The sequence below is a fragment of the Aulonocara sp. 'chitande type north' Nkhata Bay genome, linkage group LG4, assembly GCF_057382095.1.
Source record: "Aulonocara sp. 'chitande type north' Nkhata Bay isolate Kocher_YH1m ecotype deep benthic linkage group LG4, A_spYH_male_GT1.1, whole genome shotgun sequence".
NCBI lineage: Eukaryota > Metazoa > Chordata > Actinopteri > Cichliformes > Cichlidae > Aulonocara > Aulonocara sp. 'chitande type north' Nkhata Bay.
This window is the reverse complement of record NC_141347.1, coordinates 8,881,455-8,895,776: the sequence shown is the minus strand read 5'-3', so window position 1 is coordinate 8,895,776 and position 14,322 is coordinate 8,881,455. Positions and strand designations below refer to the sequence as shown.

Below are 14,322 nucleotides of genomic sequence, written 5' to 3'. Positions count from 1 at the left end.
GTGGGTGGGCGGGTGGCATTCTTGGTCTGCAACAACAGTTATGAGAGTGGTACGTGTGACACTCACATGAATGTCATAATACAAGATTTTGCAGCAGAACACTGCATTGTAATGACATGATTGCTGTTCTTCTGTTTTGATGTTGTAGCTTATTCCTGCATCTTTTCGCACTTTACCTGGTAACTGATGGCTAAACGACTGCAGTTCACACCGTTAATAATCGTCAATGAATGATTCTAGCTTGCATTCATTGTTAGAGACTAACGTTCACATTTGTAACAGGTTGAAAAATGGGGGATGCTGCAATGAAAGAGTTTGGGGCGGCGGCTCCTTACCTGAGAAAGTCAGATAAGGAGCGTCTGGAGGCCCAGACTCGCCCATTTGATATGAAGAAAGAGTGCTTCGTTCCTGACCCTGAAGTTGAGTACGTTAAAGCAACCATCACTAGCCGCGATGGCGACAAAGTCACTGCTGACACCGAATTTGGAAAGGTGAATAAAGTTCAGGTTCTGCATAAGTGTGTACATGTGTCTACGAAGGACTTTGGTGCTGTTTTGGTTAACATGGCTGTTAACTGTTTGATTTCCATTTGCAGACCGTCACAGTGAAGGAGTGCGATGTGCACCCTCAGAACCCGCCAAAGTTCGATAAAATTGAAGACATGGCGATGTTCACCTTCCTCCATGAACCAGCTGTGCTGTTTAACCTCAAAGAGCGTTACGCAGCGTGGATGATCTACGTGAGCTGACAGCACAACACACTAACTGCCCTCCCACAAATTCTACATATTTGACACTTTGCTCTCCTCTTTTCACCAACTATCAGACCTACTCTGGGTTGTTCTGTGTGACTGTCAATCCCTACAAGTGGCTGCCAGTCTACAATCAGGAGGTGGTTGCTGCCTACAGAGGAAAGAAGAGGACTGAAGCTCCTCCTCATATCTTCTCCATCTCTGACAATGCCTACCAGTACATGCTGGCAGGTACAAATATCCCTTTTAGCATTCATCTTGATTGACATTTTGTTTGGACATCGTCGCATTTTCCCTGATTTTCTGATATTCTCTTGCTGACAGACAGAGAAAACCAGTCAATCCTTATCACGTAAGTAACTTTACCAACAAGGGTCTTTTTTCAGCAGTTAAGAGTTATACTTCTTGGTCTTGAAATGTATGTCTTTTTCTACTCAGTGGAGAATCTGGAGCTGGAAAGACTGTCAACACCAAGCGTGTCATTCAGTACTTTGCCAGCATTGCTGCTGTCCCAAGTGGGAAGAAAGATCCAGCTGCAGAGAAGAAGGTTTTCAAACATTTTCAATTCAATTCAATTCAATTCAATTCAGTTCAATTCATGGGTATGTGTATAGCACCAAATCACAGCAACAAGTGCCTCAAGATGCTTTTCACAATCACAATTCCACTTGGGAAGCTTTGCACTTTAGATCTTGTCTTTGATTTTCACATCAGGGAACCCTGGAGGATCAAATTATCCAGGCTAACCCCGCTCTAGAGGCCTTTGGCAATGCCAAGACCATCAGGAATGACAACTCCTCCAGATTTGTGAGTGTCTTTAGATTCTTCTTTCCCTTTATCATCTCCATCTTTTTCTTCTAGCTACTCCCTTTAGGGGTCACCACAGTGGAATATCTGCCTCAACTTCACTCTATCCCTTGCATTCTCCTTTGTCACACCAACCCTGTGCATGGCTATATGATGACTAAAATCTGCTTTTTTCCACCTAACAGGGGAAATTCATCCGTATTCACTTTGACAACCGAGGAAAGCTGGCCTCTGCTGACATTGAAACTTGTAAGTAACTGTGTTTATGTGGAAAATTTGAAAGTAGACTTAACTATTACATGCAACTTATCTGTATACCAGATAAGTTACAAATAATTGATTTCTCTTACAGACCTTCTAGAAAAGTCTCGTGTGACCTTCCAGCTCAAAGCTGAGAGGGACTACCACATTTTCTACCAGATCCTGTCTCAGATAAAGCCTGAACTTCTGGGTACACAGTCATTAACCTTAAGAACTATCACTATATGGAAAACAGCTAGACATTTTGTAATTTTATATTTTTCTATCTCCTTAGAGATGCTGCTCATTACCAACAACCCTTATGACTACGCCTTCATCTCCCAAGGAGAGACAACAGTAGCCTCTATCAATGATTCTGAAGAGCTGATGGCCACTGATGTGAGTTGAATCTTAGATGCACTGCGGCAATTTTAGTCGAAAATTCAAAAGCAAAAACGAAAATAGTAAAATAATGTTTTTGATTTTTGTCAGGAAGCCTTTGATGTTCTGGGCTTCACTCAAGAAGAGAAGAACAGTATTTACAAACTTACTGGTGCAATCATGCACTATGGCAACATGAAGTTTAAACAGAAGCAGAGAGAAGAGCAGGCAGAGGCTGATGGTACTGAAGGTGAGAGAAGACTATTGACAAACTACAGTCAGTGAGGATCTCTGTGGGCACTGATGACTTTAAATCAAAACTGCTATTTTGCCACAGATGCTGACAAAGTAGCTTATCTGATGGGCCTGAACTCTGCTGACCTCATCAAAGGTCTCTGTCACCCAAGAGTCAAAGTAGGAAACGAGTGGGTCACCAAGGGACAAAATGTGGCCCAGGTGAGATAATATGAAACTTTTGGAGAATTCCAAAATAATTCCCTAAACTTTATCAAGGTGTACTTTTATGCATTTCCTTGTTAGGTGAACTATGCTATCGGTGCGCTGTCAAAGTCAGTGTATGAGAAGATGTTTCTGTGGATGGTAATAAGAATCAACCAGTCCCTGGACACCAAACAGCCTCGGCAGTATTTTATTGGGGTGCTTGACATTGCTGGATTTGAGATCTTTGATGTGAGTTTGGAAATATTATATTCTTCTTATATGGTAGTCCTGGATGTAAAATACAATTTAAATCCTGATCATACTGTTGTCCGTCTCGCTTCAGTTCAACACCTTTGAGCAGATGTGCATCAACTTCACCAACGAAAAACTGCAACAATTTTTCAACCACCACATGTTTGTACTGGAGCAGGAAGAGTACAAGAAAGAGGGCATCGAATGGACTTTCATTGACTTTGGCATGGATCTGCAGGCCTGTATCGACCTGATTGAAAAGGTGAAACACTGTACAATTACATGTTCAGCTAAAACTAATGCAAATATAGTCTTTAACAAACACTTATACTTTCTGTCCTTTAGCCCATGGGTATCATGTCCATCCTTGAAGAGGAGTGCATGTTCCCCAAAGCCAGTGATGCCACCTTTAAAGCTAAGCTCTATGACAACCACCTGGGAAAATCCAGCAACTTCCAGAAGCCCAGAGTTGTCAAAGGAAAACCAGAGGCTCATTTTGCCCTGGTTCACTACGCTGGAACTGTTGATTATAATATCAACAACTGGTTGGTGAAGAACAAGGATCCTCTGAATGAGACTGTTGTGGCATTGTACCAAAAGTCGACCGTCAAACTTCTTGCAACTCTCTTTGCAAATTATGCAGGAGCTGACTCGGGTAGGTTTTAAAAAATTACTAGCATCTTAGTTTACAAGTGATTATTAAAGCATCATGTAATAAGCTACTAGCCCAACCTTCCCCTGCCCACTTTCCCACAAATAACAACTGTATCTTACAGCTGAATCTGGTGGGAAGGGCAAAGGTGGAACCAAGAAGAAAGGTTCTTCCTTCCAAACTGTATCAGCTTTGCACAGGGTAATATCAGTATAACTGTACATGTTATAGATTGGTTAATAGAAACATTATTCCTGAATTTAGGACCTTAAAAGTCATTTCGAATTGTAATGTATTTTGAAGGACAATGGCAATTCTTTTCTCTATGATGTGCTATCAGGAGAACTTGAACAAGCTGATGACCAACTTGAGGTCAACTCACCCTCACTTTGTACGCTGCATCATCCCCAACGAGACCAAGACTCCAGGGGCCATGGAGAACCCTCTGGTGATGCACCAGCTGCGCTGTAACGGTGTGCTGGAAGGCATCAGGATCTGCAGAAAGGGTTTCCCCAACAGGATCCTCTATGGAGATTTCAAGCAGAGGTGTCTGTTAGATAATTGGAAAATATAAGCAACATCAAATTTCTTAGTTATCCATTCTGGTGTGTTTTTGTGGTTTGACATTTTATGTAATATAAAATAAAGTTGAAATGCTCACTTTTTTCCCCCAGGTATCGCATTTTAAACCCAAGTGCTATTCCTGAAGGACAGTTCATCGATAACAAAAAGGCTTCAGAGAAGCTTTTGGGCTCTTTGGATATAGATCACAACCAGTACAAACTGGGTCACACCAAGGTCAGTACTGATAGAACAAATTTTGGCATATGCTGTTATTCTTGGTGTTATCATGTCCATGATGATAATAAAGTGGTCAAGAGTAATTCTAACACACACAAAAAGTGCCTTCAACATGGGTTTCTTGATCTTAGGTATTCTTCAAAGCTGGGTTGCTTGGACTGCTGGAGGAGATGCGAGATGACCGTTTAGCTCTAATCATCACGAGGATACAAGCAAGATCCCGAGGTGTTCTTGCAAGAATTGAATTTCAGAAGATTGTTGAACGCAGGTATTTGGTACAATGAAACTCCGATTTCAAATCAGTTCAAAAGTTACATGAAAAATGGAATATCAAAGAAATGACAAAACATTTTAATAAAGGTAGCATTCGTCTTCCTTTCATTAACTGAAAGTCAAAAACACCGCTAGGTTGTATGCTATGGTCTTTAGTTTTGAGGAGGTTTCACAACATTACTTTTAGGATCAGGTGAAGTCCAAAAGTTTGAACCAAATGAGTTTGGTGTAAAAGTCCTCTGACACTGTATTGTAGTCTCAATACCTTACACTATCCTAGCAAGCTATTTTATTTTCCTTGGAACACTGAAAACATCTTCATAAAGGGTACAAATTAAATAAAGAACGTAATTTATTTATTCATTAATGTTGGTTCTGCGCTTTAGCAGGCCCGCTAGCTCAGAGACTCATCACCCATGAAGAAAGCAAGACAACAACTTAACCGGTCTTTACTTGATAGCAAGGGAAGGCTGGTCGGAACCAGGCTCTTGGAGCTGAACGCTCCTCACCTGTTTCCCAGCCAACTTCAAAGAAACAGCCTTCCCTGCAGCCTTTTATTCAGTGGATACAAGCACCACCCATATGGTCACAAAAAGTTAAAACACTGTGTGTGTGTGTGTGTGTGTGTGTGTGTGTGTGTGTGTGTGTGTGTGTGTGTGTGTGTGTGTATACATGACTTCCCGCCACACAATATATGCTTACAACTGTTTAACCACATTTCCTAGTTATCCACAGGACATCTCCCCACACCCATATATGGCCTAACTTTAATGGTTTAATGGTTAGGCTAGATGAGTATGGCTAAATGGCCGTGAGTGAACATCCTCCACAAGATAAGGAAACCAGAATCTCACATGGACTGTGCCTGCGGTTAAACATTCCAGCCTCCCCAGCATTCAACAGGCCGGGGAGGAGAACAAAAGAATATCTAAACATGCTGTTTAAGGCAAAGTTTACAAATTTAAGTACAACAATGGCAACATTAAACAATTTACTCTGACAATTAATATTTTCAGGTTTATTTAGATATAATAGATACTTTCACACTCACAAACTGAAGACTGAAAAAACGATTCATTGACATTAAATAAGCAGAGTCTGGATTACTACAGAATTTTTTACAAGTCAAATGTCTGCAGGGATGCTCTTCTTGTGATCCAGTGGAACATCCGTGCCTTCATGGGGGTCAAAAATTGGCCCTGGATGAAGATGTTCTTCAAGATCAAACCTCTGCTGAAGTCAGCAGAGACTGAGAAAGAGATGGCCAACATGAAGGAAGAGTTTGCCAAACTGAAAGAGGCTTATGCAAAATCAGAAGCCCGCAGGAAAGAACTGGAAGAGAAAATGGTCACTCTTCTCCAAGAAAAGAACGACCTGCAGCTCCAAGTTCAGGCTGTATGTTAAAGGATAGTTTCTTACAGTATGACAACAAATATCAACATCACATGTATTGTGTGTGTTTGTCGGCTTAATGCGTATGTCATACTTTTTGTCTTCAGGAGCAAGACAATCTATGTGATGCTGAAGAAAGATGTGAGGGGCTGATCAAGAGCAAAATTCAGCTGGAGGCCAAAATCAAAGAGCTGACAGAGAGGCTGGAGGATGAGGAGGAGATGAATGCAGAACTGACTGCTAAGAAGAGGAAGCTGGAGGACGAGTGCTCCGAGCTGAAGAAAGACATCGATGACTTAGAGTTAACTCTAGCTAAAGTGGAGAAGGAGAAGCATGCCACTGAGAACAAGGTACTTGATGTTTCTATTTCTGACAACAAGGGTATGAAAAAGAGACGTTTCTAAACTGTGCACAGAATTTGTAATACCATCATTTACCTGCAACAGGTCAAGAACCTTGTTGAAGAGATGGCTGCTCAGGATGAGATCATTGCCAAGCTGACCAAGGAAAAGAAAGCTTTACAGGAAGCTCATCAGCAAACTCTGGACGACCTGCAGAGTGAGGAAGACAAAGTCAACACTCTGACCAAGGCCAAGGCTAAGCTGGAGCAGCAAGTGGATGATGTAAGAACTTTTAAATAATAATACTTTTTTATGTATTTACATTTTATATATATTTACTTTTTATATATATTTACTTTTTTCCCCACAGCTTGAGGGGTCTTTAGAACAAGAAAAGAAAGTCCGTATGGACCTTGAGCGAGCAAAGAGGAAGCTTGAAGGAGACCTCAAGTTAGCTCAAGAAAGTATCATGGACCTAGAAAATGATAAGCAGCAGCTCGAAGAGAGGCTGAAGAAGTAAGAATTAAGAACTGAACTTCTAACACTTGTTTTCATAACAAAGTTATTTTGTACCAGCAAAATATATTTTTTCCATCCACAGGAAAGATTTTGAGATTAGTCAACTGAATGGTAAAATAGAAGATGAACAAGTAATGAGTGCCCAGCTCCAGAAAAAACTGAAGGAGTTGCAGGTGATAAAAGAATAGAACAAAGTGTGAAAAGTGGTGAAAAGTAACGTAGAGCAACAAAATTTCATGGCATGGTGTGCCTTGATTTTGGTCTAGGCTCGTATTGAGGAGCTGGAGGAAGAGCTTGAGGCAGAGAGAGCTGCTCGAGCCAAGGTGGAGAAGCAGAGAGCTGACCTGGCCAGAGAGCTGGAGGAGATCAGTGAGAGGTTGGAGGAGGCTGGAGGAGCCACAGCTGCCCAGATTGAGATGAACAAGAAGAGGGAGGCCGAGTTCCAGAAACTGCGCAGAGACCTCGAAGAGGCCACTCTGCACCACGAAGCCACTACTGCCACACTCAGGAAGAAACAAGCCGACAGTGTTGCTGAGCTGGGAGAGCAGATTGACAACCTGCAGAGAGTCAAGCAGAAACTGGAGAAGGAGAAGAGTGAGCTCAGACTGGAGCTGGATGATGTGGTCTCCAATATGGAACAAATTGTCAAGGCAAAGGTAAGTTACTTTCAGGTATTAGGGTTTGTTCTCATTGCCAAATCAAACATTAATTTTATAATTGTGTACATGATTGGCCATCTACTGCTTTTTGTTCACAGAACAACTTGGAGAAAATGTGCAGGTCTCTGGAAGACCAGATGAATGAATATAAAACAAAATCAGAAGAGGGACAGCGTGCCATCAATGACTTCACCATGCAGAAAGCAAAGCTTCAAACTGAGAACGGTATGCATTAGACCTGAACAGCATATTTTAGTTGTGCCAGTGTGCGGTACTGAATTTAATGTTATGCTTAAATAAGGTGAACTTTTGAGGCAGCTTGAGGAAAAGGATTCTCTGGTGTCTCAACTCACGAGAGGAAAACAGTCGTACACTCAGCAAATTGAAGACCTGAAAAGACAACTGGAGGAAGAAGTCAAGGTAGCAAATAATCATCAGTGTAACCTCATTAGGTAGAGACCATTGGTACACCCAGTTAATAAAGATACACTTTCTTTTAGGCCAAGAACGCATTAGCCCATGCAGTGCAGTCTTCTCGCCATGACTGTGACCTGCTCAGGGAGCAGTATGAGGAGGAGCAGGAGGCTAAAGCTGAACTGCAACGTAGCATGTCCAAGGCCAACTCTGAGGTGGCTCAGTGGAGAACCAAGTATGAAACTGATGCCATCCAGAGGACCGAAGAACTAGAAGAGGCCAAGTAAGCCAAATACACTAAGTCCACGAACTCAGCAAAGGTAAAGAGCGTTTAACCACAAATACATATTTTCATCACCTAGAAAGAAGCTGGCTCAGCGTCTGCAGGAGGCTGAGGAGGCTGTTGAAGCAGTGAATGCTAAATGTTCCTCTCTGGAGAAGACCAAACACAGGCTGCAGAATGAGATTGAAGATCTCATGGTGGATGTAGAGAGGTCTAATGCTGCTGCCGCTGCTCTGGACAAGAAACAAAGAAACTTTGACAAGGTTTTCATCCGGCACTTATTATTTCACTGAAGCAGAAGGTCAATCTTTTATCTAAAATGAAAACTTTCTTGTAGGTCTTGGCAGAGTGGAAACAGAAGTACGAGGAGTCTCAAACAGAGCTGGAGAGCTCTCAGAAAGATGCCAGGTCTCTGAGCACTGAGCTCTTCAAACTGAAGAACTCCTATGAAGAATCTCTTGAACATTTGGAGACCATGAAGAGAGAGAACAAGAACTTACAAGGTGACATAATTACCCATTAAAATCATACATGAACAGTTTGTTCACAGTATAACGGCATTTATTTTTTACAATATGCCCTCAGAGGAAATATCTGACCTCACTGAACAAATTAGCGAAGGTGGAAAGAATATTCATGAGCTTGAGAAGATTCGAAAGCAGTTGGAACAAGAGAAGTCTGAGATACAGACAGCTCTGGAGGAAGCAGAGGTAAGCTGCTGCATACTGGCCTTTTTCAAATTTGAAAGATTTTAGGTTGTGAGGATTAATTCATTACAAGTTATGTAGTCATTGTGTCTAATTTCTATTTGTGACAGGCCACACTGGAGCATGAGGAAGGGAAGATTCTCAGAGCCCAACTTGAGTTTAACCAAGTAAAGGCTGACATTGAGCGCAAGCTAGCTGAGAAAGATGAAGAAATGGAGCAATCGAAAAGAAACCACCAGCGAACTGTGGATACTCTTCAAAGCTCTCTGGAGGCTGAGACTCGCAGCAGGAATGAGGCCCTGCGTCTGAAAAAGAAGATGGAGGGAGACCTCAATGAGATGGAGATCCAGCTAAGCCAGGCTAACAGGCAGGCAGCTGAGGCCCAGAAACAACTTAAGGCCGTCCATGCCCATCTGAAGGTCTGAATAAACAAGCAGTTCTACTTCTTTGAAACAAAAATCAAAACCAAAGTGAAACATCAGTTAAAATTTTGGGGGTTTTTATCTTCAAGGATACTCAACTTCAGCTGGACGACTCTCTGCGAGCCAGTGATGATATGAAGGAAAACATTGTCATTGTTGAGCGACGCAACAACCTTCTTCAGGCTGAAGTGGAGGAGCTGAGAGCAGCTCTGGATCAAACGGAGAGAAGCCGCAAACTTGCAGAGCAAGAGCTGCTGGATGTCAGTGAGAGAGTGCAGCTACTGCACTCACAGGTAAGACTGGAGAAGACTTGATACAGAAACTATCTATTGAAAATATACTCAGGAATTTAAAAAATCATATTTTTCATCTGAACACCAGAACACCAGCCTGATAAACCAAAAGAAGAAGCTGGAGGCTGATACATCCCAGCTTCAAACTGAAGTGGAGGAGGCAGTGCAGGAGTGCAGGAATGCAGAGGAGAAGGCCAAGAAGGCCATCACTGATGCTGCCATGATGGCAGAGGAGCTGAAGAAGGAGCAGGACACCAGCGCTCATCTGGAGCGAATGAAGAAGAACATGGAGCAAACCATCAAAGACCTGCAGCACCGCCTGGATGAAGCTGAGCAGATCGCCATGAAGGGAGGCAAGAAGCAGATTCAGAAGCTCGAGGCCAGGGTGGGTATAACACTTCAGTCTCTCCCTATAATCTCTTTGACTACAGCATCTATATATCAAATAAATAGCTGGTCTAAATTTAAGTGATGTTATCTGAATTTTGTTGTGGGATCTGAATTTTATAGGTCAAGGAACTTGAAAATGAGGTGGAAAATGAGCAGAAAAAGGCCAGCGATGCTGTGAAGGGAGTAAGAAAGTATGAAAGGCGTATCAAGGAGCTTACTTATCAGGTAACTTAAATTCTTAACCAGTTAGCTTGTCTGATGGAAATTACACTCAGAAACAAAACTATGTAAAAATTTGTACTAATTAGACCGAAGAAGATCGCAAAAATCTAGCACGTCTTCAAGATTTGGTGGACAAGCTGCAGCTAAAGGTCAAGTCCTACAAGAAGGCTGCAGAGGAAGCTGTAAGTTATACAGATTTTAAATACCGCCCTTACATCTGACCACTGACTGAATATTTTCTTTACAAACAATATTGTGCTTCTATTCTACAGGAGGAACAGGCCAACAGTAATCTTACCAAGTTCCGCAAACTTCAACATGAGCTCGATGAAGCTGAGGAGCGAGCTGACATTGCCGAGTCTCAGGTCAACAAGCTGCGCGCCAAAAGCCGTGATGTGGGATCAAAGGTTCGTATGTGTACATGTTAAAAAAAAGTGTTAGTCCGGAATAGTAGGACTCTTAGCATCCTGCTGACAGATCACCAACACAAATTCTAGCTTTTTATCTCAAGGATCATTGACAAAAATAAAAGCGAAAGCATGCATTGTAGTCTCACTGCAGAATCACTGTAGAGTGAGCATTGACTGTTTTCACTTCATTTACAATCCAGCTCTTCTTTTCAAATCAAAAAATGATCACTAATGATCCTCTTTTCCCCTCTTTCTTGTTTCAGAAAGGACTTGATGAAGAATGAAGTTCACCTTGAAATGATCATTTCTGAGACACCTCTTGGTCCTGCAATGAAGTCTCCCTATGCATGTGTTTTTGTTTAGTAGAATAAAGTTAATGAGCATCTCAAACAGTGTTGTGAGTTTCATTGATAAAAGTGTTTGCTGTTTATACTGGTGAGAACCAAACTTGATTTTACAAAACAAAAAAATATAAAATTTGAACCAAACTAGTAGAAAAATAAGATCAAAATTAACTAAAAGGATAGCAACAAAGATAAAGTAAAAGTGTTATGTTTTAAATGTCTATTACTGGTATTAAAGAATTGCATTATAAGGAATGTATCGGTAATTTGACTGAATTTCCCCATAGATATAGTAATATGTAGTTTTCCCTCTCACACTTCTTTCCAATGAAAGGAGGGAACAAGTTGTCAGTTGTACTTACTGTGATTTCAGACAAAATCACAAAAACTAATACATTACAATAAAAAAAGCATTTTGGTATTCAATATAGTAGAGAATACAAAATTCGAAACCATGGTCACTAAATCAATTTCTTTGAGCTTTTAGAAATAAAAAATGTGTTGCAGAAAACTATGTGTAGCTTATAAATGACAAAGTCGTTCCCATTGGGACTATTATTAATTCAATTCAATTTTATTTATATAGTTCCAAATCACAACACCAGTCGCCTCGGCGCTTTATTTTGTAAGGTAGACAACGGTATTATTACTAGGCAGCTTTTATACCTCATTCATCAGAAGTCAGTCAAACATCAAATGACCACCAGATGGCGCTCACAGATCCATTTCTTATAGTTTGATAATGGAACTTACTCTACATGTTACATGATAAGAAGAGTTTGCTTTGTCATTTTCTTTAAAATTTCAGTCATTTTATATGTTTTATATTTCCCTGTAGCATGACATCTAACATTTTTTTAAATGTTTTTTGGGTGTTCTGGATTTAAATGAGATTAAAATAGGTGACAATGGTATTGAAGAAGACTTTAAAAGAATAATTAGTGACATGTGAAGAGAGGACTGCAGAATTCAGGTTGATTGATTCAAATAAGAAAATAAATCCATTTTTTTTCTATAACACTTACTTAAATGACACTACCAACTAGAAAATGCAGAAGAATTTTATGAATGTAGTCTTGAACTATTATTATTATTATTACTCTAGGAAGCTACTAAGAACAATATGCTTATGTACAGAACTGTAAATGACACAGTGCTTGATAAGTGAGACATTTCTACTCCACATGCACCCACAATAGATAATTAACAAAACAAGCTCACAGACTACTCTTTTTGCATAAATATGAGCCATCTTCTCACTACTTCTTTCGGGTATAGAAAACTGGACATCATCCAGAGACACAACCATTTATTTCTGACTATTTCTTTCCATTTTGATATGACTAAAGGCTAACATACTGAAAAACTAAACTATAAAAGTGAAAACTACTAACCTTCACATCAGTAGTAGTGCCCATTCTTTCTTTTAACAAGCACTCTCTTTTTGGAGCCAGACTGGGGAGGGCCATTTGGAGCACAGGATACAAGCAGACTTGACAGACTGGCAGCAGATAATCTGGTCTTGGTGTGTCCTCCAACAGGAAATAGTACATTAACAATATGAGCATATTAGGTCTAAAAGAAATGTTTTCTATTTTTGCCATTTCCGCAATCAGGAATGAGAAGTTCTGCATAAAGTAAAACAAAAAGTTGATAATAAAATCTTTAAATGGCCAACATTACCTTTTCAATATTTCATGAGAGGATCTCTTGGTCACTACCTCATCTGAAGACAAGCAGTACTCTGGACTTGATCCTATAGAGAGGTCCATAGTCTGAATGAGTGAGAAGAGGACAAGGGAGGAGAACAATCAACTCCTGTAAGCCTCTGTTAAAGTTCAACACCACTTAGAAGTGACCTTTCACAGTAACATAGGACAAATTCTGCCAATAGCTTTGCTGGATCTAGTTTCACACTTAAGTGAGGCAAGGTGCCTCACACCTTCTTTTGTGTGCTCATGTGATCATAAAAGTCAAAGACACAAAGACCGTGGACAGCTGGGAATGAGACCTTAAATGGCTGGAAGAGTACTCTCCTAGAGCCTGGAATAGACAGAGGATAAGTAAAGGAGAAGGAAATGGGATCTGATAGAAAGTCACATAATTGAGGTTGTAGAAGGATTTAATTTGTGCCAGACCTTCATCAGACCTTCATCAAACAAACAAACAAAAAAAACAACAGCAAACAAACAAAGAAAAGAAACTGATGAGAAACTTTGAAAGCTGATTTGCCCTCCTTGTCTTGTTTTAGAGGTTTCATTTGTAACACATACAGGTTTATTTGTTCATGCATTTTGCACTGAACGTAGATTAATTATAGTATATTGCTTTATATAAATGATATATTATCCCACAATACGCTAGCTATAGTATATATACTAGCTATAGTATATATAGCATATTGTTATGTTCCCTTGAGGTTATCACCTGTTGCTGCTGGTCAAAGAAGAAATACAAACCAATCTCAACTACTTGCGTCACAAGCTGTCCCCAAGCTATACTCTGAACCGCCAAGCCCTCAAAGGCAACCAACAGGAATTTCACAAGTTATCTTTGTGCTCAAGGATAAAGGGAAGAAAACAATTCCATGTCAACAGAAGCCAGCCAAGTGCACTAGCTGCATGTCACATCTGATAGCAGGTTGAAGTATATAGCTACATAGTCAGGGGTCATTTGTGCCCTCTCGTCTTTTGTTCTAGTGGCAAAAGGTCATTTATTTAATAGAAAACTAAATGAAATAAAAGGTTTGCTTCATCTGGAGAAAGACAAAAATAATTTGCATTCTTGTGAGAAGAGTTATGACCTCTAAAATTAAGAACACTTTGCATGTAGAGCTCTTAATTTATGTTGGGCTAAAACTTTTTGCAAAATGAATCAATCAATACAAAAATGAAATTAAACGTTCACATCTGTGTGTATTTCCTTATATCTCTGTCTCTTTACCATAGAGACAGAGTTGAAACACAATATGAATAATTTTACAATAACAATAATAATAATATAACAACAATAACCAAGAAATAAAGTCCAGCATCAGGAAAACTCCCACTGCTCTTCCACCAGAAATCATTTTGTCTATTAAAACTGTGTAGAGGAAAGGGGAAGGCAACGTTATTTGTAAGACCCAAGAGATGTACATGCAAGTACAACAAATACCCATTTTATATACTATTGTGCTATTGATCTGCTGAACGGACCAAGATTTTTCTTCTCTGTTCAGAAACAGCTGATGACGAGTTACAGTAACATAGAACATACACACATGTATTACATGTGACACACTATTAGGGAGGTCATGCTCCTTGATCAATTAAATATGACTTACTGC

At 40.2% G+C, this 14,322-nt stretch overlaps 1 protein-coding gene across 1 annotated transcript; it reads left to right on the top strand.

Annotated features, from left to right (window-relative positions):
* Positions 1 to 266: 266 nt before the first annotated feature.
* On the top strand, positions 267 to 10,934 carry LOC147331916 (myosin-7-like). The gene is made up of 37 exons (XM_086290477.1): positions 267 to 491; positions 596 to 739; positions 826 to 982; positions 1,076 to 1,103; positions 1,190 to 1,298; positions 1,466 to 1,558; positions 1,744 to 1,807; positions 1,911 to 2,009; positions 2,094 to 2,197; positions 2,291 to 2,429; positions 2,517 to 2,635; positions 2,720 to 2,869; positions 2,964 to 3,134; positions 3,218 to 3,527; positions 3,649 to 3,725; positions 3,865 to 4,070; positions 4,199 to 4,322; positions 4,457 to 4,593; positions 5,738 to 5,993; positions 6,098 to 6,340; positions 6,437 to 6,613; positions 6,702 to 6,847; positions 6,933 to 7,023; positions 7,117 to 7,506; positions 7,608 to 7,734; positions 7,811 to 7,929; positions 8,010 to 8,206; positions 8,286 to 8,469; positions 8,544 to 8,709; positions 8,792 to 8,916; positions 9,024 to 9,332; positions 9,425 to 9,628; positions 9,717 to 10,013; positions 10,139 to 10,243; positions 10,327 to 10,422; positions 10,513 to 10,647; positions 10,914 to 10,934. Exons 1-37 carry the CDS (start codon positions 291 to 293, stop codon positions 10,932 to 10,934), a joined length of 5,820 nt encoding a protein of 1,939 aa, XP_086146603.1. The 5' UTR covers positions 267 to 290.
* The last annotated feature ends 3,388 nt before the right edge of the window (positions 10,935 to 14,322 follow it).